This window comes from Oncorhynchus masou, chromosome 6, assembly GCF_036934945.1.
Source record: "Oncorhynchus masou masou isolate Uvic2021 chromosome 6, UVic_Omas_1.1, whole genome shotgun sequence".
In the NCBI taxonomy this organism is placed as follows: domain Eukaryota; kingdom Metazoa; phylum Chordata; class Actinopteri; order Salmoniformes; family Salmonidae; genus Oncorhynchus; species Oncorhynchus masou.
In genome coordinates, this window is record NC_088217.1 from 72731538 (window position 1) to 72756217 (window position 24680).

Here is a 24680-nt window from a genome sequence, read left to right on the forward strand (position 1 = left end):
TTGGCCCCGGAAAATCACAGAAACCACTCTAGAGGTCAGTAGATGCCATGTTGTGGAAGAAAAATATCTACCTCTGTATCTACAGAATCTACCCCAAAGTTTGTCCTTCACTATGTTGTCTTTGAAAAAGATCATTGCAAATCCTACCATTAGTCTTAGGTTTATAGTAGACAAGACCCCGTGGATCAGAAATGAATTGTGTACGGCATTTAACATACAGTTGAAGTCGGAAGTTTACATACACCTTAGCCAGATACATTTAAACTCAGTTTTTCCACAATTCCTGACATTTAATTCTCGGAAAAATTCCCTGTCTTAGGTCAGTTAGGATCACCACTTTATTTTAAGAATGTGAAATGTCAGAATAACAGTAGAGAGAATGATTTATTTCAACTTTTATTTATTTCATCACATTCCCAGTGGGTCAGACATTTACATACACAAAATTAGTATTTTGTAGCATTGCCTTTAAATTGTTTAACTTGGGTCAAACATTTTGGGTAGCCTTCCACAAGCTTCCCACAATAAGTTGGATACATTTTGGCCCATTCCTCCTGACAGAGTGAGTCAGGTTTGTAGGCCTCCTTGCTCGCACACACTTTTTCAGTTCTGCCCACAAATGTTCTATAGGATAGAGGTCAGGGATTTGTGATGGCCACTCCAATACCTTGACTTTGTTGTCCATAAGCCATTTCATAACTTTGGAAATATGCTTGAGGTCATTGTCCATTTGGAAGACCCATTTGCAACCAAGCTTTAACTTCCTGACGGATGTCTTGAGATGTTGCTTTACTATAACTACATAATTTTCCTCCCTCATGATGCCATCTATTTTGTAAAGTGAACCAGTCCCTCCTGCAGCAAAGCACCCTCACAACATGATGCCGCCACCCCCGTGCATCACGGTTGGGATGGTGTTCTTCGGCTTGCAAGCCTCCCCCTTTTCCCTCCAAACATAACAATGGCCATTATGGCCAAACAGTTCTATTTTTGTCTCATCAGGTCAGAGGACATTTCTCCAAAAAGTACAATCTTCGTCCCCAATGTGCAGTTGCAAACCATAATCTGGCTTTTTTATGGCGGTTTTGGAGTAGTGGCTTTTTCATTTCTGAGCGGCCTTTCAGGTTTTGTTGATTTAGGACTGGTTTTACTGTGGATATAGATACTTTTGCACCTGTTTCCTCCAGCATCTTCACAAGGTCCTTTGCTGTTGCTCTGGGATTGACTTGTACTTTACACACCAAAGTACATTCATCTCTAGGAGACAGAACACATCTCCTTCTTGAGCTGCGTGGTCCCATGGTGTTTATACTTGCGTACTATTGTTTCTACAGATGAACGTGTTACCTTCAGGTGTTTGGAAATTGCTCCCAAGGATGAACCAGACTTGTGGAGGTCTACATTTTTTTTCTGAGGTCTTGGCTAATTTCTTTTGATTTTCTCATGGTGAAAAGCAAAGAGGCACTGAGTATGAAGGTAGGCCTTGAAATACATCCACACAGGTACACTTCTAATTGACTCAAATGATGTCAATTAGCCTATCAGAAGCTTCTAAAGCCATGACATCATTTTCTGGAGTTTTTCAAGCTGTTTAAAGGTACAGTCAACTTAGTGTATGTATACTTCTGACCCACTGGAATTGTGATACAGTGAATTATAAGTGAAATAATCTGTCTGTAAACAATTGTTGGAAAAATGACTTGCGTCATGCACAAAGTAGATGTACTAACCGACTTTGCAAAACTATAGTTTTTAACAAGAAATTTGTGGAGTGGTTGAAAAACGAGTTTTAATGACTCCAACCTAAGTGTATGTAAACTTCCGACTTCAACGGAATAAACCATTCTCACATCAGCGCGATGGCCATCTGCACGACTCGTGCACTAACACGTGACTGTCAAACAAACACAATACACCAGAGACACATCTCATTTGTTTTTCTACTTCATAGTTTGAAAGATATGGCATTGAACATTCTGCACCAATTAAACCAAATTGGTAACAGTGCATTCATAACGCTGTTGTACTGTATGTTTTGGTATATATTTGAGTACCCCAAAGTGCCTCATAGTAATTCATCTCATTGGCTTTATTGTGATAGGCTTTTCTTCAAATATTCCTTCTTATGTCTTCTTTGTTTCTCCCATTTCATTTGATTTGGGGGTGTTTCTGTTTGTGGGATGCCAATGCAGATGTTATACCACGCAGTTCTGAATTTGTCGGTCCCTGCGCTAAATCCATTATGGGCCAAGCCACTCTTTCAGTGTTACGGTAATGACCGAATCACCATTGTTACATAATGACGCAATCATTTTCACAATTGGGAGAAGGATGCAATCTAAAATGGTCAGGGTAACGTTAGTCCACAGTTCCAGTTTACTGACCCCACAAGTCCTGCTCATTGTCCCAAAATCCACAGGAAAACATAAATGCTAATGTGTAACTCCAGCCACTGAAATTGAGATTTAGTTCTGCAGAGATTCCCTCTGAATAAATTATATCAGATTTTTTTACCCTCTTTCTCTTTTTTTTACAGGCCTCCTGACACACTTTCTGCTCATTCATCAACAGCATAGTGAGTGAGAGGGAGGAGGGATGGTTCTGCATCAAAGGACTGTCTCGGTGACTGGGGGAATACATCCCTCTCTTCAGTGTGTGTTTGATGATGCCTTTCTGTTTTAAGAACTCAATGACACACTTCAGCTGGGTATTAGCCTACTTTCTCATCTTTCCTATGTTGTCTTCTATTCAGACCTGGGTTCAAATGCTATTTGAGTTTTCAAATACTTGCAGTGCTCATTTCAGTCTGCCTGGAGTGTCAGATGGGCAACGTCAGCACTTTTGCAACTATTCTATTGGTTCCATTGCACCAGGTAAACTCAATGAAGACCATATCGGAGATAATTTCCAAAAGTATTTGAACCCAGGTCTGGTTCTCTTTGACATACAGACAAACTGCTGGATTTTTCCTCTTACGGCAGGGTAGCCTAGTGGTTAGAGCATTGGACTAGTAACCGGAAGGTTGCAAGTTCGAATCTCTGAGCTGACAAGGTACAAATCTGTCGTTCTGCCCCTGAGCAGGCAGTTAACCCACTGTTCCTAGGCCGTCATTGAAAATAAGAATTTGTTCTTAACTGACTTGCCTAGTAAAATAAAGGTCAAATTACAAAAATTACTGTGTATACTGTACATTACCTAGTACATCAGAAGTTGTGTCCTAGTTCATGTATTGCATCAGTCGTACACTTGAATATAACTGCAACAACTTTTAAGGTTGACTTTCAACTTCAAAGGATGCTACCTTCACGGTGCGCCTTCTGTTGCAAAATAACATCCTCTTATATAAGATGATCCTGATGAGGGAAACGTGACGAAGCCTGAAGCTACCCAATGGAGCATAGCTTACTGATCTAACTTAAAAGGGTAGTCCCATGAGATACCACAGCGATGTAAACCAGTGAACATTGCTAGTAGAAGTCAAACTATTTAAGTTTGATACCAACATTATAGACTTGTCTTTGTCACAGGGGTGCTCTATGGATTTGGAGAGGAGGAGAGTCTTGTCCAATGTCTCCAAATGATACCCACTCAATAAATATTTTTTTTGTGGCAGTGAGAAGAGAAGACAAGATTGTGGAGGTCGTGTGTTTGGATACTAGGTGACGTGAGAGGCTTGGCCACAACTGCCCCTGCCCCTGACTGATTAAAGGTAGAGGAATGTGTCTCTGGGCCTGAATGTACTGTATAATCAAAATAATGACTTACTCTTTGGCAATACAATGCTGGCTTATTCAAGAATCCATTCCACACTAAAAACAAAAAAACAAAGAGTGGACCTTTCCCGAATTCGAAGTATGGTTTGGCTGTCTTAGTTTCAATGGGAAGAGGATGCATTAGTGTTTTATAAGTTAAAGCTGCACAATGCAGAAATTGCTCCACCATTTCCTGGTTGAAAAAAAGTTGAATAGTTCCTCTAATTTCCGTTTGACAAAGCAAATAAGTATATGTTTTTATTTTCCATAACCAAAAATAAATGTATTTTCAGCTGTTTGAAGCTGGTGTACAAAACTGAAAGTAAAAGACATACAAACTTAAAGCAAAGACAGGAAGCATAGAAATGGCACATATAGAACTTCTTAGATTTTATGTCATTTTTACTTTTACTTTCTTTTACTTTTTCGTTCAGTGAGTGACAGATCTATAACTCGGCTCGGGTCTCCCAGAAAGTTACACATTGCAACTTTAAATGACTGTGGTTTCTGCTTTACAGTACCTCCTGTTTCTGCATTTGTCTCAACCAGGGATGCCATGTAACCGTCACTACCTTTGGTATACTGACTTTTCTCAACTCATGTAGATGATGAGTCCATTCTGCTGCCCGGTAAGGATATATTATTAAAGACATGCTCCTGAACTTTGGCGACTACTAAGTCTTTTTTAAATCTCCCGCTTTGGGCTGGGTGTGTGAATGTGTAGTTTATACATGCATAATCTATGACCATAATTATTGTCTTTACCACCAAATCTATAGTTTGAAAGCCACTGTATTTCTGAAAGCTGTGCAGCCCTACATTTCCCCCCACGTGGGTCAGCCCCCTAATAATTTGAGTTCAACAATTGAGTTTAAGCCCCTCGCCATGTGAATGACAGCTAGCAAGAGGCACATACTGCACACACAGGAGAGAGAGAGAGGGGGGAGAGAGAGAGAGAGCAATGACGTTGCTGAATCTGTGATCGAGTAAGCAATTTTCTGGGACCACTTTTGGCTCGTGAGTACTACTTTCAGAACTACTGGCTAAAAAGTCAACTAAAGTACCGGAAAAGTTCCCTTTTCACTCAGTGTAAGGTGTTACTTGTAAGAGGTATTTTTAGGATAGGGCTTACTGGTATGAATCTTGTAAAAGTTGCATGATGATTTAAGCTTTGGACATTTCTGTTGAAGACTTTGGTGGCTTTTTTAATGGATACGTTCTAAAAAGGGACAGCTGGCATGTTTAAGGACAGAATTCAAAGGAGAGGTTTACAATTTAGTTGCTGCCAATCAAGCGTGAATGGGGGAGCTTGACTCATAATGGAAAACTGATCATTCTTCAAAGTAGACAAGAGAACAATGATCCATGCCAGCTTACCCTGTCATTTCTTAGGCAAGTGATACATGCCATTTCAGTATCCAGTACAGTTCGTAGTATAGATTTCTCGGAGATTCCGCTCAACATTAACCTTGAATCACCAGGCCTTTCCTCAATGAAAACATACATATTTCTCCACCAGCTCCATCCAAAATCGTTCATTCTGTACATTCATCCCCTTTCTCCAATCTCCTATGAGTCTTTAAACAGCATTACGGCAGATTGATTGGTGACTTCGGCCTGGATCAGCATGTTTGAACCGAGCAGCACTCAGAGTGAGCACTGTAGCGGGCTTCCATTTGTTTCCCCCATGACAGAAGCAATATCTATCCTGTAGACTCATTAGAAGACAGTGAACAGAGTGAGTAGCAGCTGGGCTCAGGGGAGTGGAGGAGAGGTATTGGGGGGGGAAGATATTTCTTGCAGCACATGCCTTGAGATGGTTTAATGTTAGCCCTTTGCTGATAGCACCTTGGCCCCATCTATTAGCCATTGAGGGTTTATTTATGGGTGTCTCTGAGGCTGTAGTCGCTGTGATAGACAGTGTGGGGGAGTGAGAATAGCTCTGTCTTGGTATCACCGGATCTTTGAGTTGATCTCTGTACCCACCGGGAGAGAGCTATGTCTCAGCTCAAGTGAATAGGCCCAATGAGACTCTGACACTGTCCTAATATGGACACCACATGTATTGACTACTAAATGTATGTAATAGTAACCAAGACACACAGCCAAAACCTAGAGAGGAACCAGGCTATGTGGGGTGGCCAGTCCTCTTCTGGCTGTGCCGGGTGGAGATTATAACAGAACATGGCCAAGATGTTCAAATGTTCATAAATTACCAGCATGGTCAAATAATAATAAGGCAGAACAGTTGAAACTGGAGCAGCAGCACGGTCAGGTGGACTGGGGACAGCAAGGAGTCATCATGTCAGGTAGTCCTGGGGCATGGTCCTAGGGCTCAGGTCCTCCGAGAGAGAGAGAAAGAAAGAGAGAAGGAGAGAATTAGAGAATTAGAGAATGCACACTTATATTCACACAGGACACCGAATAGGACAGGAGAAGTACTCCAGATATAACAAACTGACCCTAGCCCCCCGACACATAAACTACTGCAGCATAAATACTGGAGGCTGAGACAGGAGGGGTCAGGAGACACATTTAACCTGGTCTCAGAACATTTCATATTATCCTGTAGGTAAATCCGCAAATTCCGTTTAGTATGATATGTTACGTTTCACATGGTATGTAAATTCATTAGTGGATTCCATGACCCATTTAGTATGATATGTTGCGTATTACAATTTGTATTATATGGTTTGAAGTTTGAAAATGTACAATATGTTACGTATTTGCAAAACGTATGATGTGTTACTGAATTCTAGCTAGGTGGCTAATGTTGTCTAGCTGGCTAACATCAGCTTTGGTTATGTTTAGAAGTTAGGTTAAAGGGTTAGGGGAAGGGTTAGCTAACATGCTAAGTAGCTGCAAAGTAGCTAAAAAGTACTAAGCAGCTGAAAAGTTGCTAATGAGCTAAAGTTGTCCACAATGAGATTTGAACTCGCAACCTTCAGTTTGCTATAATTACAAGTTATACGCCCAGCCATCCACCCCGACCAACCACCCTACTTTCGTTTCTGCCATAAGTAACCATCTGCCTTACGTAACCATACGAAATGTAACATATCGTACTATTTTGATAGTCCAGGATGAACTTTTACTATGTTACGTCTGTATATGCAATTCTCTGAAACAGTAAACAAACTGGAGTTTCACTCCCTCTGCTGTATACTCAAGGTACATGTGTAGTGTGTGTGTGTGCCTGCCTGCCTACCTCCTTTCTAAATGTCCACCATATTCATACCATCAGGACCTTAATTAAAAGAGAACCATACCCAGTAATTATGAAATGTTCTCTAACTATATCTAGCTAATTAAAGTATTACAAATGATCTACTAATGAATACCAAGTCATTGAATCCATTAGGTGACATTATGTGTATGTTTGGACATTTCAGTAGATTCAGCTATGGGATAATTACAAATTTAATTAATAGAAATAACAGATGGAGGAAACCTGCAGTTGAAATACATGACATGATGACCTAGGAAGCTATTAAAGTATTTCATTGGTTCGTACACAACCTCTGACATATGTGTGTGTACAGTAATGCAGCCAGAGTTCCCAGCATTCATTTTCTAAGCAATCTCCTCTCACAGTAATTATATTTATTTGGAGGCTGCTATTATTCAGAGGAAAACGCTTTCAACCTTGCAAGAGTCAAAAGAGGGTGTCTTTGTCATGGCGTACATCTCAAATGGCAACTTATTCCCTGTCTAGTGCACTACTTTTGACCAGGGCCGATAGGTGCACTATGCAGGGAATACGGTGCCAATTGGTATGCACATAAGGTACTGGCCGCTGGACAGAAAAAATAAATACACTCATCTTTTGTTGGGTTTTCTAAAGTCCAGTTACCTTGTCATGTTGCCAGGTAACTGCAGCCACGTGTGGTGGGTTTGTGTCAAATAAATGGTTAATGGCATTCCTGGGCACTGAAACAGGGCAGACGCCCTGTGAAATGACTTGAAGCATCACACGTACGTGTACACACACACACACACACACACAACTGCACGCATGCACTTGGCGTAATAAACACACAGAACAAAATACTAGAGCCTACAAAACCCAGAAACATATCTCTACATCTTAATAACCCTAATGTCTTCTCCTCTTCCCCCTCTCTTTTAACCTGCTGATGTTGGATAATAGGAACTGAAGGAGGGCTCTTAGCAAAGATGTCTGAACTACTTAGCTAATACAACTTCCAGTATGTAATCCTTTACTATAAAGCAATGGGATTAATGTAAGGCTTATTTCAATATCCCATGTGTAGTCATGATTCACTGTATTTGATGTGTTCGCCAAAAAAGAAATAAATTGTGAGTAAAAGGAAGACTAGACATAAGTCAATAACAAAGCTAATCCCCTTTATCCTCTCTGCAACAGCACAACAGATACAGTTGTAACGTGCTTAGGCCAATAACATGCAATCTCCAAATCAACTTTTGTCAGAATTCTCACTTCTGTACTGCACTAACAATACGTTATGTGTCTTTAGGGGAATCCAGGAATGTGCTTTAATGCGATCTGACAGTCATTGGATTATACACACATTACAGAAAAGGATAGATTTCCCTGGATGGACATTCAGGCTTTAATTTGGTTCACCGAGAGGTAGGTCCAGTTTTGAACTGCTGTGAGTAGAGATATCTGTCCCAGCTCTGTGAACCTTCAACCGGGCATGAGTCTGCCCGACAGCTACCTGGGAGAATCCAGAACCTAAAATCCATATTTAAGTTACCTTGATTCTGTCCACTCCTTTCCCTGTTGAGGTTGGTGATATTTCAATCACAGACACCCACTTGCCAAAAGCCAATGTTTATTGACCCTTCACAGTATACCATTGGGGTCTCTTTACTGAAATTTCCAACAATGTTAGAGCTGGAATCCTTAATTGAAACAATTATAAAGTGCCCTCCCCACTGTGTTTTTGGCAAAAAAAGCTGAGAGATGGGGCCTGAGAAATCAAACCAGTCTCAAATTCAAAGCCAGAGCTATGGTTATGATATCAAAATGATAGTTTCAACCATGTTTTGAAGCAATATGGTGTTTGGTTACATTTACATTGGAGGAAAACGAGCTTATATTGTGTGTTCTGATGGGGTATAACAGTTGAACTTAGCTCATGAGGATTGTAGCTTTAAACCACATTGAAAAAGGTATGCCTAGTTGTTACTATTCAGTGCAACATGCAAAGTGCCATACAGACACGTTTCATTACACTGCTTTCTGTTTATATACAGTCTCCCTCTTCATGCCCTTACAAGAGGGCTGCTTAGCGAGGGCTTGCCATCTCTTTTGCCTGAAGCATTGCCGAGTAAACTCGGATGGAAAACCATTTTGGGGTAGGCTTTGTAAATGCCTTGAGAGCGTTGGGTGCCTCTGGAGTGCTCCGACGGTTTGGATCCAACTCTGCATTTAGCTCTGTGGGTGTGATGCGGCTCTCGTTTGCAGTACAAATGTAGAACGCGGGCTCTCCTACATGAAGGGTATCTGAAGAAGTTATTGCCACGGGCTGTGTAATGTTCATCTTATCATCTTATGAAAAGAACTGCAGGTAAACCACGAGTCAACACAGGCCAGTCTAGTGTATCTATTTGCATGGGTTATCATGATTCATTGGAGAGTGTAGCATCACTCACTGTCCCACCTACGCAGCTAAAAAAGGACCCTGATTGAAGAACCCAGTTTGTAATGGATACACATGGAAACAATAATAGCCTGGAGAAAACAAACAGTAATCAGATCACTGGCTCAGCTGAACACCTGAATAAAACCAAGTGAGAAATGTGAACGTCATGGAATACCCAGTAAAATGTTCACATCCGAGGTACAATGGCATTTTATATATTTGTGAAATCATTTTGTTCAAGCAGGACCCCCACTGAGATGAAGAAGAACACCTGGTATTCCAGTGTGTCTTGTCTATGCCTACAAGGATAAATGAAACAAATCTTCTTGAAAGTTGCATGCATAATCTCACACAGCATCATGACACTCTACACTTTGGTTCCAGTACACCAAATGCATGAAGCATATCAAGATTTTGCTCAGCAATATGATGTCCTTGCAGTGTTCCAAGCAGACCTGGATTCAAATACTATTTTGAATCTTTCAAATCCTTGTTAAGCCTGTCTGGATTGCCAGATGAGCGGGGTTTGTTATTTTGCTTATATTCTATTGGTTCCTTTACACAGAGGAAACTCAATCAAGCCCAGATAATATATTTGAAATTACTTCAAATAGTATTTGAACCCTGGTCTGGTTTCAGTAAGCTCGCCTGATTTGTTTCAAATGAGGAGAGCTGTTTAACTACACCATTTGTACTGATCAGCATGATATAAGCAGCTGAGTCAGCTTGTTAGCCAAGGCTAAATGGCTGCCATGAGCACTAAACTTGGTCAGACATCACTGGTCTCAGTTGTAAGGCAGTCAGCATTCAGTAGCCTCAGGGGTGAGAGTGGTATATATATTAAACTGTAAAAGCAACGTATGTGGGTGGCTCTCGGAGCCGTCTAAGACAAGCAGACCCAGCTCTGCTGACGACCTGCCTGTGATCCACAGGTCATAGAGCCTCTGGGCAGAGCACTCTGTTGTAATGATGGGCTATGAAATGTCTCACTGTGTTCATGTATCTGGATAACTGTGCACTCATCTAATCAATCTTGTATTTCTTACATAAAAGGGCAGCTATGAAGGCATCCTGGAGATGTTGATCAGTGAAGGTATATTTATATGCACACAGTTCTCTTATAATCAGGTGAGACAAAACTGGCCTGGAATAGAAATCTGCTCACACTGTAGCTGTATGGGACCGGGTTGGTCACCCCTGTTGCATGTTGTCAATGTTTTACATACATTTTCAGACAAGGACATCTTTACTAATTGGTGTGATTATGGTGACTCCCTGTGGTCATGTATGAATACTGCAAGTTAAAGTAAGAATAAATTCCTCAAACTCACACACGTGTTGCGGTCATGAAGCTATTGATTTAGTTTTGATATGTGGCAACAATCCAACAGTTCCAAATGTAACAGCAACTGTAAATGTTGCTCTTACATTTGTTGTTTGTAAATGTTCTCTTCTCTATTTGGTCTGATTGGATAGCTATAATCTACTGCTCAGTTACTCCCATTGTGTTTGTAGTATACATGAGCCTACATAGACCATATCTTGCACAGCCTGCATTGGATATAATTTACAACTGGCTTAGTCTACTTAAAGACTGAAACAGTCGTTTCAGTCTCTCCCTCCTTCTCTCTCTCCCTTTTTCCTTTAATGGCCAAACACATATTTCACTAACAAGCACTAGCAGGGAAAGAAAATAGAAGGAAAATAGAAGTTGATTGGGTCCTCTGGGTTTGTTTTGGAACTCTCACTCCACGGTGGTAGGAGCCAAAGGGGCCTAATGTATTCTCTATGAAATCAGGGCCTCATACATTCCTAATATCCCCAATGTTTTCTAACAAGGTCTCTCCTTACCAATGCTTACAGCAGGGATCATCAACTAGATTAAGCTGCGGGACGATTTATTCTTGACTGGATTGTCTGTGGGCCACGTGGGAATACTTTGGAACAGTCAATTGCAGATCATTTCCTGGTGCTTTTAGTCTTATGTCTAACAATGAAAATTGTACATTAAAAAAAATATTTTAAAAAGTGTTTTGGCTCAGAAAACTTGGGGTGCCAAATAAAAACAACCTGCAGTCCAAATTCGGTCCGCGGGTCGCCATTTAGGGAGCCCTGGTTTACAGTTACAGCAGCCATTCTAATGAGTCCTGATATACTATAAACCAAGAGTACTACCAAGTAGGCCTATCTGTCCAAGTGCAAAGTCCAACAACCCAAAATGGGGAAATAGCTATTTTGCCGAAATCTACGGTTGGATTATAGCGAACAGTGTGTGTGTGTAGGCTTCTGACCGCCCGTCTTTGCCTCTATGAATAACTATTGAGTGTTTTGCACCACCTAGTGGTCAAATGTTTTATATTCCCCACTAGAGTAGAATGCCCAATTCCAATTCGACCACTAGCACCTATTTCCTAGCCTATACACGGTCTTGTCTACAGTCAAATCTGATGAGATTGGATATGTATTAAGAATAAGATGACATCTTATATTTTCACCATATTGTTTAGATTCACCCAATATCGTTCAGCTCTTCAGGGATGAAGGAAGTATAGTTGGTAGGAGTAGATTTGGAATTTGGGAGGCATTGCGTCACAAGTCAAAGACCCTTCTGTGTTTCCACTCACTCGACGTTTCCTATCGAAAGTAGTTTTGGTTCAGTTGAAGCGTAAATGGACGGTTTATTGTACGTCCCGGCGTGTATATTTAATCTACTTCACCTGAATGCTGTCCATTAAAAAGTAAAATCAAGTTACGAAATAGCTAAATACAAGATTGTTGACTTTTCGCTTGCTGGCTAGCTCCGCCAGCTGAGTCTTAACGTCAAGATGGACCAGGCAGCGAGCCGATACCAAGTGGTGAGCCAAAACAATCGACATTGCCATCTGTTTGGGAACCAACTAGTATAAACAACCCATTTACAATATCACTTGGTGTCAACATAGACTATACATGTTTAAATTGACGGCTTGTATAATCAAACGGATGTTCCTCGTGCCTATCACTTTCGCATTATTCAGCAGCAGATCAACAATAGCTACAGTAGCTAACCTAGCTAAACGTTAGCTAGCAAGTTCCAATTCAATTTGAGTCGTTAATCATCCACATGACAGCACTTTATCACTTAGTTAACTCCGCTTGTATTGGTTTTCTGAACAGATAAGTTACTTAGCTGGCTAGCAAACGTTAGTTCGCTGTATGTCAGCAAGTGCCAGGTAAGCTAACCCAGGCTGGACTTCAATTATATGCAGCCATTTGTGGCAACACTACCAAATAAGCTACCTCGCTCAAGTAAAGTTAGAGCCCCCAAAACACGTACATAATATAAACAATGTTCCATGACATCTGTAGTGCTCAATAATTGGCTTTCCATGAGAACAATATTCACTCCCCCCACAAAGAAGATGCCATTCATAGTTACATAATAATGGTCGGAAAAACAAGGTGGTTCGGTTATTGTTCAAGCCAGTTTGCTAGGTAGTTATTAGCTATTTCAGCAGTGGTGGGGGAGGTGGTTCGATGCCGCCCTCTTGGCCGCAGAGACATGTTGCTGTTTTAATTCAAAATACTTCCAATTCTTCACAATTTACCATGGGGCAGATATAATATTTTACAGTTTTAAAGCTAATTTCCTGCATTTCTATACATTTTGCCATGGGGTTGATAAAAAATGTGCAGTTTAAAAGTACATTTTCTGCAATTCACACATTTTGGCATGGCTTATACTGTGTTCTTCTTGTGCTGTCTGAGTGACTCAAAACATAACATGCCATGACATTTGTTTTATTTGTATTCCCCCAGTCTAGTTTTCATTTTGGTGGTTGTTAGTTCTCAAAGATGGTCTTACAAAAAATTATATAGCTCTGTTATGTTCTCTACATACATTATTTCTGGTCTTAAGTTTACACTGAAAATGAACATCCCCCAAATTATTTTCACAAAAACAACTAAATATAAAAGATAGAAATTACAAAAAATAAATACATGTATTATATATACTGAACAACAATTGAAACGCAACATGTCAAGTGTTTCATGAGCTGAAATGAAAGATCCCAGAAATGTTCCACATGCACAAATTTGTTTACATCCCGGTTAGTGAGCATTTCTCCTTTGCCAAGATAATCCATCCACCTGACAGGTTTTGCATATCAAGAAGCGGATTAAACAGCATGAATATTACACAGGTGCACCTCGTGCGGGGGACAATGAAAGGGCACTCTAAAATGTGCAGTCTTGTCACACAACAGAATGCCACAGATGTCTCAAGTTTTGAAAGTGTGCAATTGGCATGCTGACTGCAGGAATGTCCACCGGAGAATTGAATGTTAATTTCTCGACCAAAGCCACCACCAACGTCGTTTTAGAATTTGGCAGTGCGTCCAACCGGCATCACAACCGCAGACCACGTGTATGGTGTCGTGTGGGTGAGCGGTTTGCTGATGTCAACGTTGTGAACAGAGTGCCCCATGGTAGTGGTGGGGTTATGGTATGGGCAGACATAAGCTACAGACAATGAACACAATTGCATTTTATCAGCAGCAATTTGAATGCACAAAAATACAGTGACAAGATCCTGAGGCCCATTGTGAGGTCAATTTTTATTAAAGGTATCTGTGACCAACATGCATATCTGTATCCCCAGTCATACAGATATCCATAGATTAGGGCCTAATTTATTTAAAATGACTGATTTCCTCCATATGAACTGTAACTCAGTAAAATCGTTGAAGTTGTTGCATGTAGTGTTTGATCTTTTTGTTCAGTATATACACTGCTCAAAAAAAATAAACTCCAATTAACTCCAAGTCAATCACACTTCTGTGAAATCAAACTGTCCACTTAGGAAGCAACTCTGACAATAAATTTCACATGCTGTTGTGCAAATGGAATAGAAAACAGGTGGAAATTATAGGCATTTAGCAAGACACCCCCAATAAAGGAGTGGTTCTGCAGGTGAGGACCACAGACCACTTCTCAGTTCCTATACTTCCTGGCTGATGTTTTGGTCACTTTTGAATGCTGGCGGTGCTTTCACTCTAGTGGTAGCATGAGACGGAGTCTACAACCCACACAAATGACTCAGGTAGTGCAGCTCATCCAGGATGGCACATCAATGCGAGATGTGGCAAGAAGGTTTGCTGTGTCTGTCAGTGTCCAGAGCTGTGTCGAGAGCATGGAGGTGCTACCAGGAGACAGGCCAGTACATCAGGAGACGTGGAGGAGGCCGTAGGAGGGCAACAACCCAGCCGCAGGACCGCTACCTCCGCCTTTGTGCAAGTAGGAGCAGGAGGAGCACTGCCAGAGCCCTGCAAAATGACCTCCAGCAGGCCACAAATGTGCATGTGTCTGCTCGAACGGTCAATAACAGACTCCATGAGGGTGGTATGAGGGCCCGACGTCCACAGGTGGGGGTTGTGCTTACAGCCAACACCGTGCAGGCTTGTGAGACCATATACTGGTGTGGTTGGCCCTGGGTTCCTCCTAATGCAAGACAATGCTAGACCGCATGTGGCTGGAGTGTGTCAGCCGTTTCTGCAAGAGGAAGGCATTGATGCTATGGACTGGCCCGCCCGTTCCCCAGACCTGAATCCAATTGAGCACATCTGGGACATCATGTCTCGCTCCATCCACCAACACCACGTTGTACCACAGACTGTCCAGGAGTTGGCGGATGCTTTAGTCCAGGTCTGGGAGGAGGTCCCTTGGGTGACCATCCGCCACCTCATCAGGAACATGCCCAGGTGTTGTAGGGAGGTCATACAGGCACGTGGAGGCCACACACACTACTGAGCCTCATTTTGACTTGTTTTAAACACATTACATCAAAGTTGGATCAGCCTGTAGTGTGGTTTTCCACTTTAATTTTGAGTGTGACTCCAAATCCAGACCTCCATAGGTTGATAAATTTGATTTCCATTGATAATTTTTGCGTGATTTTTGTTGTCAGCACATTCAACTATGTAAAGAAAAAAGTATTTAATAAGAATATTTCATTCATTCAGATCTAGGATGTGTTATTTTAGTGTTCCCTTTATTTTTTTGAGCAGTGTATTATAAAAAAATACAAAATTGGAGTGGAGGTTGTCATTTAGAAGTGGCGGCCCACCGCTTCTAAATGAATATAGAGGAAACACTGGGGTTCTAGAGTAGGGTGGGCAATAGGTTGAACACTGTTCCCCTATCCATCTTTCTACTTGGCGATACTTCCATAATTATCGATTTGGTAGGCACCGGTGTCTTCTAAACACCTTTTTTCCAGTTTCAGGTGGAACTCCGATAACGAGGAAATATTCAGAAAGATATTGAATCCACTTTTTGTGCCAATTGAAAAATGACTCTTACATGTGTGTAAATATTTGTTTGGGTCGCGCTGTGTGACGCGCTGTCATCTAACTCACTTGGCCTCTAGCACCAGCTTTAGCTATGCTGCTGGAGGTTTGCTATTGCTCGGATGTCTAGTTGTCAATGTGAATGCCGTGTATCCAAGGCTAGGGTTACTTCTGGTTTAGTCCTGTATCGGCCTATCACTCTCGAAAGCAGTTTTTTTTTTTTACTTTCATAGTCGTTATCATGCCATTTGTATTTAGGTTATCAATAATTACCTCCACAGACTGATTTGAGATGGGATAAGTTAATTAGGCAGTTGTTGTAAGCCATTGAATAATGTTGCCTACTGGCCTTAAAAGTCCAAATGCCCACTGCTGCACTATGCTGGAATGCTTGCTAACGTCAGGCATATCATGGTATGCCTTACCTTTTTTTGCTTTTTCGAAGTGCAAAACTTTTTCAGCCACAGCCGTGCTATTTTCGATCCTGCCTCTGCACTTTCCTCGGTCGCTAGGCAACTGTGGATTTGCCTCTGTGTCATTTCTTTCAGGTTTTGAGGGTAACCTGTATTTAGATGCGTCATACAGGCTGTTTTATAATGTAAACTCCCCAACCATCCTTGTTATTTGTGTACACTCATTCTGAACAGGTCTTTAAACATGTAGGCCTAACCTAACTTTTCAGACTTGTATCCAACACGTATACTAGATAACCTCAGGAGTTCTTGTTTAGGCCTTGGTGTGCCGATGGTGAAATAACTAATTCACCCCTGGCCAATTATGCAGTTGTTTAGCTCTTGCATAACTCGTGTCCTTGACACCGGATAGCATCGCACTCACTCATTCTCCTGGCTTTGCACATTGACCCCGCAGTGCATAGAGTGCTGCTGGACATGATGCCAAACTACAGCTAAGCCACAAGTTAAACGCTGGTCTGTTGACCTACGCAAACGCCAAGTGAGCCTCAAGTGAGCTGCAAGACTAAAGCAACATTTGGCACTGCTGCCACACTGATCAAGGCCTAGGCTATGCATCCGCTTAAGCTACATCATTTGTCATTGGCCAGATATAAGGCTGTGCTGTCTTCTCTATAACATTACTGTCACCCTTCTGTTTCCCATGACCATGTTGTCTTCTTCCAACTGGATGCTATGCTGGAAATTAGCCTAGATCACATGTTTTGGATGTCTTCAGTGCCCTTAGCACTGGAATCAAATGTTATTACAAAACACCAGATGATCTTTCAGTGTTGGGCTATGACCATATCTCTCCAAGCGTCTCGGTTTACAGGGCTTCCCTCTCCTTCCTCACCTTTGACATTCTGTGTCGTAAATTTGTGACGTTGGTTTTATTGAAGTGATACTTAACTCCTCTCTACCCCCCCACCCCCCCTTCTCAGTTTGAGAATGATGAAGACGACTCCTGTGAGCCCTCCACCAGCGCCCAGCAGCCGTGCACCTCGGCCCAGGCCAACTCGTCCTCCCAGGCCTGCCCTGTCCCAGTAGCCCTGGGGGGGGATGCAGAGGCCCCACCTCCCCCGTATGCCAGCATCGCCCTGGGAGCCACCGCTGCCATGCCCGGTACAGAACCAAAGACTCTATATACTGTCTGTCCGGCTCTTTTATCCCCATTCTACTCTTCAGTTTAGCTTCTGTCTTTGCTTCTGCCTTTTCTGTGTCTCACTTTGTCTTTCTGCCCCTTTCTCCATCTCATTCTCTTATAGCGTCTGTAGCTCTCATGTAGTTCTTTCAAACACGTTGGAACCAGCCAGTTGCCCTAAGTATAGGCCGATAATTCACACTCCTGGAATTAAGCCGATGTGATTTCCTTATTTGATTGAATTGATTCCGAACTCCATCTTCACCTTGTGAACAGTGTTCATTTGATTTGTTGTGGTCTAATTGGCCATGTCTCTTTCCTGTGGTCCCCCAGTAGAGAGCAGTTGTTACCCAAGTGATTTCCCCGTGCCGCCTCCCTACAGCGTGGCCACCTCTCTTCCCACCTACGACGAGGCAGAGAAAGCCAAAGCTGCAGCCATGGTACTCTCTGCTGTGGAGGTGATACCAGGGGTAGGACACACACACAGACACGTGTTTGAGTATGGGATGTTTACCCATGAAAACAGGATTATTCTGCTGGAATGCTGTAAGAAAAACTTCCATGCTGCTATTAACTACCCAGTGTAACAACATATTTCAGGATCAAAACAACTTTGATAGCTATATTGTCCAAGTCATAGCTACAACAGTATTTGCAGTATGTTAGCTCTATTTTATGTAAGTCTAGTAAAAATGCCCATTGAGCTTTATTTCTGCTTTCTCAACAACTCTAAAAGAGAAGGAAATGTCGACACACAACAGTACTATATCTCCCATCTCCTTATTCATTGGGATGACTGAGCTATTGCAACGTTTCTGCAGAAGAGACGGATGAGTTGTTTTCCTGTCCCATTTCTCTTAAACAGGAGGATGACTTCCCTCCAAGGGATGACTTCAGCGATGTCGACCAGCTGAGGGTGGGGAACGACGGCATTTTCATGCTGGCCTTTTTCAGTAAGTGGTTCTGTTGTTTTTGCACGAAACCCCCCGATTCTTCAGTGAGTTGACAAGCCCAAATAGCCTCTTTCACTGAGCGGACTGGCCCATTTCTGATTAGGGAAACATAACAAAAGTTTGCTTGGATGAAAATGTGAGTAGGTGAAGGTGTTTTCTATGGATTCACCACAAGGTGGCAACAGTCACTAATTGAAGACAACTGTTGACTCCAATAGGAATGGAGGTGGGAAAGTCAGCTTAGCGATTCTCTGGCTGCATTCATTTGGCCTCAGAATGTATCCAATTTGTGAAATACTGAAAAGTCAACAGAATAGTTAGTCAACCTTGACTGTAACTGCACTTTTTTTTTTTTTTTTTTACCCCTTTTTCTCCCCAATTCTGTGGTATCCAGTTGTTTAGTCTCATTGCTACAACTCCCATACGGGCTCGGGAGAGACAAAGGTTGAAAGTCATGCGTCCTCCGATACACAACACATCAACCCGGAAGCCAGCCGCACCAATGTGTTGGAGGAAACACCCTGCGCCCGGCCCGCCACAAGAGTCGCTGGTCCTCTAACCCGGATGACGCTAGGCCAATTGTGCGCCCCACGGACCTCCCGGTCGGTTACGACAGAGCCTGGGCGCGAACCCGGGGTCTCTGGTGGCACAGCTGGCGCTGCAGTACAGTGCCCTTAACCACTGCGCCACCCGGAAGGCCCCTTAACTGCATGCTTTCTTCCGTCTCCAATCAGTGGCCTTCCTGTTCAATTGGATTGGGTTTTGCCTGTCATTCTGCCTGACCAACACCATCGCCGGCCGATACGGGGCCATCTGCGGCTTTGGCCTCTCTCTCATCAAGTGGATTCTCATTGTCAGAGTAAGTGCAGTATTGGGTTAAAGGGGCCTAATCAATGTATCTAAAACAACGTACAGAGTTGATTTCAATATGGGACAGGACATACAGTCCACCACTTTAAAAGCAGCCCATACAAAGTGTCTACTTCAAACATCAATGTTACAAATGGTTTACTTTAAATTAACAAGCTGGCTAGCAGTATCCTGCTTAATCCAAACAATTCTGTGCACGTAATGCGGCAGGTAGCCTAGCGGTAAAGAGCGTTGGGCCAGTAACCAAAAGGTTGCTGGTTCAAAACCCTAAGCCGACTAGGAGAAACATCTGCCTGTGTGCCATTGAGCAAGGCACGTAACCCTAATTGCTCTGGATAAGAGCCTCTGCTAAATTACTAAAATGTAAAAAATAAAATAAAAACGTAAATGCTTCACCTAGCTAGCATGTTAATGACTTGAATGTTACAAAATAAATGTCAAGTATGTTCAGTATATCACTGCATATCCCAGGCATGGCTTGTGCAGTAGGAAGCAGATGCTTGCTAAGGCTTGTTAGCCCTAGATGTGAGGAGGATGCCCTTAAGAGCAGGAACCCAGTGTGATCTCTGTGCTCTGGGCATCAATCAAAGCCCTGTACAATTTCCACATGTAGAAGCAACACACTGGTGGGCATAGAGTTATTAACCCCGGGCTTTCATCATTGATCTGGTGCACACAGCTACTCCCACTAGATGTTGTGCCATAGTAGGCTATACAGGAGTTTAGGCCTTTATCTGAGCAGTGCCAAATTGAAGGCCTGGTTTCCTGGGACTGGGCTTATTTTGTTTGTCTAGGAAACTGGCCCATAGTCTCAATTAGGACACCCAACATTCGACGAATTGAGGCTTGAGGAGGCCTAATCCTAGCGCATGTACATTTCTGCCATGGTGATTCTGATAATCTGCATGTGTTTATAGTAACTGATTGTCATTCAAAAGTATTCTCATGATGGTAGGACATGCTGAATTTCCATTTCCTGTAAATTCTACTTTCCCACAGTTCTCGGACTACTTTACTGGATACTTCAATGGGCAGTACTGGCTCTGGTGGATTTTCCTAGTCCTCGGTAAGTTTACTGATCTGCATCGCAAGTGCTGCATTCTTCAACTAGCCAAATGCTGAGGAATTAAGCTGTACTAATATATCCACCTAGAATGATGTACACCAATGCCATCTGTTGGCTGAAATGATGTACTACTAATCTTCCCACAGTAAAGTGAATTCCTTGACCTTGGATGAATAGTGGTGTTTTTTACTAATGATTTCGAATCCCTTCCTCAGGTCTCCTGCTTTTCTTCAGAGGGTTCGTGAACTACCTGAAAGTGCGCAACATGTCTGAAAGCATGGCTGCCTCGCACAGAACACGCTTCTTCCTGTACTGAGGTAAAACATATATATTTTTAATTGAACCTTTATTTAACTAGGCAAGTCAGTTAAGAACAAATTCTTACTTACAATGACGGCCTACCCCGGACGACACTGGGCCAATTGGGCGCTGCCCTATGGGACTCCCAATCACGGCCGGATGTGAACCAGGTACTGCAGTGACGCCTCTTGCGCTGAGATGCAGTGTCTTGGGCTGCCGAGTGGCGCAGTGATCTAACTACTAATGAAGACCTTAGTACACAGTCACCGCATACTAACATGTATAGTAGATATTATCCTTGAGACTTGACATTCATATAAAGACATGCATATAAATGAAGTTATTGTTTATGAAATAATACTATATCTTGTTGTTCCAATTTGTCTTTCTGTAAATGGCATGTTGTAATATCTGCTACCCGTAGTCTGCGAATTCTACAACCGTTGCGCTTTCAGAATTATTTTCCCACTTCCTTTGCTCCAGGTTGTCGCTCCAAACATTCCTCCTTAATGTGAAATTCCCTGAGGATTTGTGAGCCTTTTCTCGAATGACCAGGACAAAAAAAAAAAACACAGTGAAAAGACGTGAGGAAGAAAAGAACCAGTGCGTCATTACAGCTGCGAAAGTCTGCCGTCTTTCATTAAAAGCAAAAACAGCTGACTCGTCTCTTTTTCAGAAAGTACATACAATACCGATTAACCCAGCTAAATATACCCTGTGTGTTTCTGATATTTCCGCCGGCTTTGTTTGGCTCTGTCGATTTCAATTGCCTTCCTGATCTAATCCCTGTAATGGTCCCATCCTGCTTAATATCCCAAGTCTTGTACAGTGAATACACCTTAAACAGGGGGGGGTAGTATAGTGCAGTATAGTAGCTGGGTCTACCTGTTGTGGGTGTTTGTGGAAAAGCACACACAAGAAGATGGAAGAAAACAGTATGCAGCCAAGAGGTCTTATGCAGTTGTGTCCTTACCTGAACTGGATAACTGCTCCTAATGAGGAGGAGGAGGAGGAGGATGATAATGAAACGGTTAGTCTAGAGCTCTATCGGGAGTGTCAATATTACAATTTGAATTGTATCCCTTAATTTTAATCCCCATATTTAATTGTCTTTGGTATAAAAATATGTTATTTGATGAAACTCATGACTTTTCTATTGTGAAATGATTGAACTGTATCACAGCTTATGCCATTTTATATGTGCAACCTCTTTCTCCATCAGTTGTGAATTGCTTACTTGTCATAGTGCGTATACTGATCTCTTTGTCAGTCTAATTTTGAACTGGAAATTGTGTTTATCCCAAAAAAGGATATCTGCCTTTTGCACTTTTTTTCATTTTTTTTCTTCAAAAAATTTAATTTTCATTTAGTTGATTATTGCAATTAGCCTGATCTGTGACATTTTAAAGTATTGTCGCCTTTCTTTAATGCTTGAATGATGCCTTTATAATTTTGTTTCTGTTACACAGAAGCCTCATCAGCAATATCGAAAAACGTAACTTAAATGCACGATTATTCTGGCCAAGTTGGTTATAATAGTATTCAGCTAAAGCAACGTTATTAATATTCTATTTGTATGTTTGTAAAACAGCCAAACAATTTTTGTCAGAAATGATGGTACTCAGAGATGATGATGCGTGCTTGTTAACCCTTTAACCTGAAATCTTGCAAAATGCCAATAAAGTTCAAAATGCACCCTGTGACTGCCTCATGTTAGAATTAATTTGATGTTGAATAGGCCTATCGTGTGCTATTGTGAGCCCTGGAGGATGTTGAATAGCCTCTCTTATTTAGAGCTGTGTCTGAAAACGCTACTAGCCGTTAAATCCTTGCTTCTGTCCTTGTTTCCTCAATTGCTCTCAAAGCGCATTGGAGGACAGGATACAAGGTCCCTCCCTCAAACCTCTTCCTCCATTGGTCTTTGAGAGGAATTGAGAAACGGCCCATGACTGACTCTCTCTAAACCCTCAGAGGTTATAGTTTCGTTAGATGGCGTACATTTACCTCACTCTGGCATTTGTCCAACCAAATATGTTTTATCGAAATGACAAAGTATAAACCTCTTCCTGAAAAGCTCATTGTTTGCCATACAGAGGCCTGCTTTTACTGAATGCATGTGGGTTTTATTTGTTCTTTCTTTGGCTGTCCCCAATCCAGCCTCTTTATAAACTGTTAATGAGTGACCCATTTACAGAACTCCCTTCCGGTTGGCAAATGTTCTCTATTATAAGACACTTTTTTTTCTCCCTTTTTATCAGGCCGGGATAGCTTAGGCCCTACTTCTCACAACCTCAATACTCATCCACCTCCTCCCTCCCTCCATCCACCCTTTAACTAGAGAGATTTGGAAGAGAGGCCAGGGCACAAAGTAAACTCTGTCACACGCACAGGCCCAGAGGGAACAGTGCTGACAATTGCTGTCGGCAGCATATCTGAGGTCTCGTTAGCCTATAGCTCCTTACGGCCAAACTAAGCATGCGCCTGCCCTGCTGCTACAGGTTTCCCGCTTCCCGGCCCGTTGTGGACGCTACCGGGGCTTTAAGTCAACACTCCCCTCACTCTCTGATGGGTGATCAAGCTGAGCTCTTAGAATCAGTTGACTCAAAGATGACAACTCCCCCCAGGGGACAGGAGAGAGCGAGAGGGGAACTGAGTTGAAACTAAATGGTAGACAGTAATAGGGTTGCTGTGTGTGCTTCCTGATGGCTTTGGAAGTCCGTGTGTGTATAGGTGAAAATAATCGTGTGTGGTGTGGATGCATAATGTGTACTAGTGAGTTTCATACATTCTATGTTGCTGATTTCTATGTTTGTGCCTGCATACATGAGGATTTGTGTGTGTGTGTGCGTCTGAATGTGTCTCTGATGTATTAGCACACTCTCAATAAGCATGTTGCCAAGAAACGGCGGGATATGTAATCTCAGCAGCACAAGGCTGCTACAACTTTCAAGTGGGCACAAAACATTGTGGAGGGTGTGGAGGAAAGAGTGGCTTGGCTCACCTGTTGGCTTGGCAGATACACTCTTGTCTCTTTACATCAGAGTGAAGTAACCACAAATAGAGCCTTGGGCTCTCTGCTGTGTGTGGAGGGTTCTGGAAGGATTTCCTAAATGCATGCCTGCCTGTCTTCAGTCAAAGCGGGCTATGGTTCTTTGTTATCGTCATACAGGCATGCTAGAATTCTCATGCATACTGACAACTTCAAATTGGGTTGTTGCATTTCACTGTGTACACATTTAGCTAATTAGTACAAGATCAGGAATTATTCCTTCTCACTGAATGAACTGACGTCAAGTGATGCTCATAAAGAATTGCACTTTTTGTGGCCGTTACCAAGCACATTTCCAACTGCAATCAAATCCAAAGGACTTACGTATTGTATGTCTGTGTGCGTTCGTGCGTATGCATAGCAATCCAGGCAGGTCTAAATCTACATAGGAACCCTTGGTAATTTCACACATCTGTGGGCTTTGGAAAACCCACCACAGCCTGACCCTATGGTCATCTCTATACCTAAAGAGGAATTCTACACCTGGCTGCAGAAACCAGTTCAAAGCCAGCCTTTCTGACACTGCATGCCAAACTAGCAATACCCCTGAGGTGTCATGGTACAGTTTTAGGTGCAGGGTTAGTCAGAACGGGCCTAAATATTCAACAACTTCTATTTGGATGAGAAGAATTTCAGGGGACTGGAAGATGTAGGATGATGAGTTAAGGATAAGCACATTATGGCTGAGGTTCTTAGAGTTAGAGGGCTGATTTCAAAACGCAATTCCCATAACAGCTGATCCAGGGTTGTTTAAGTTGCTAACCTCATGTTTATGGGTTTTACTGAGATATTGGAGGGCTGATGCTAGACCAGTCGTTAATGGAAGATTATAACCATAACCAATATAAAGACTTATTGATGGGAAGCCAGGCCTCAGATATGTTGTGGGGACTGGTGGTGTGGCATTGGAACTGGCAGGGAGGCTCAGATCTGTTGTGGTGTGGCATTGGAGCTGGCAGAGAGTTTCTTGCGCTCACTTCCCAAGCGCTCTCCTCTTTGACAAGGTTAATCTGCTCTGACGATGAGCAGTTGTGCTCGGCTCCTCTTAGATTCCTCCCTGATTCCTTCCCATAGCCGTAACATGAACTCCTCCAGCGCGATAGGGAATCTGGAGAAGAAAGTAAAGGAGTGA

At 42.3% G+C, this 24680-nt stretch overlaps 1 protein-coding gene across 2 annotated transcripts; it reads left to right on the forward strand.

Moving 5' to 3' along the window:
- The first annotated feature begins 11955 nt into the window (after positions 1-11955).
- Positions 11956-22199, forward strand: LOC135542588 (NEDD4 family-interacting protein 2-like). Of its 2 annotated transcripts, none has more exons than XM_064969682.1 (8): positions 11956-12240; positions 17111-17291; positions 17647-17780; positions 18176-18263; positions 18998-19122; positions 20133-20199; positions 20415-20516; positions 20983-22199. In XM_064969682.1, exons 1-7 carry the CDS (start codon positions 12211-12213, stop codon positions 20513-20515), a joined length of 726 nt encoding a protein of 241 aa, XP_064825754.1. In that variant the 5' UTR covers positions 11956-12210; the 3' UTR covers position 20516; positions 20983-22199. The 2 variants fall into 2 exon arrangements, with proteins under 2 accessions (XP_064825754.1, XP_064825753.1); XM_064969681.1 differs by having other exon boundaries at positions 11957-12240; positions 17644-17780.
- Positions 22200-24680: the final 2481 nt, after the last annotated feature.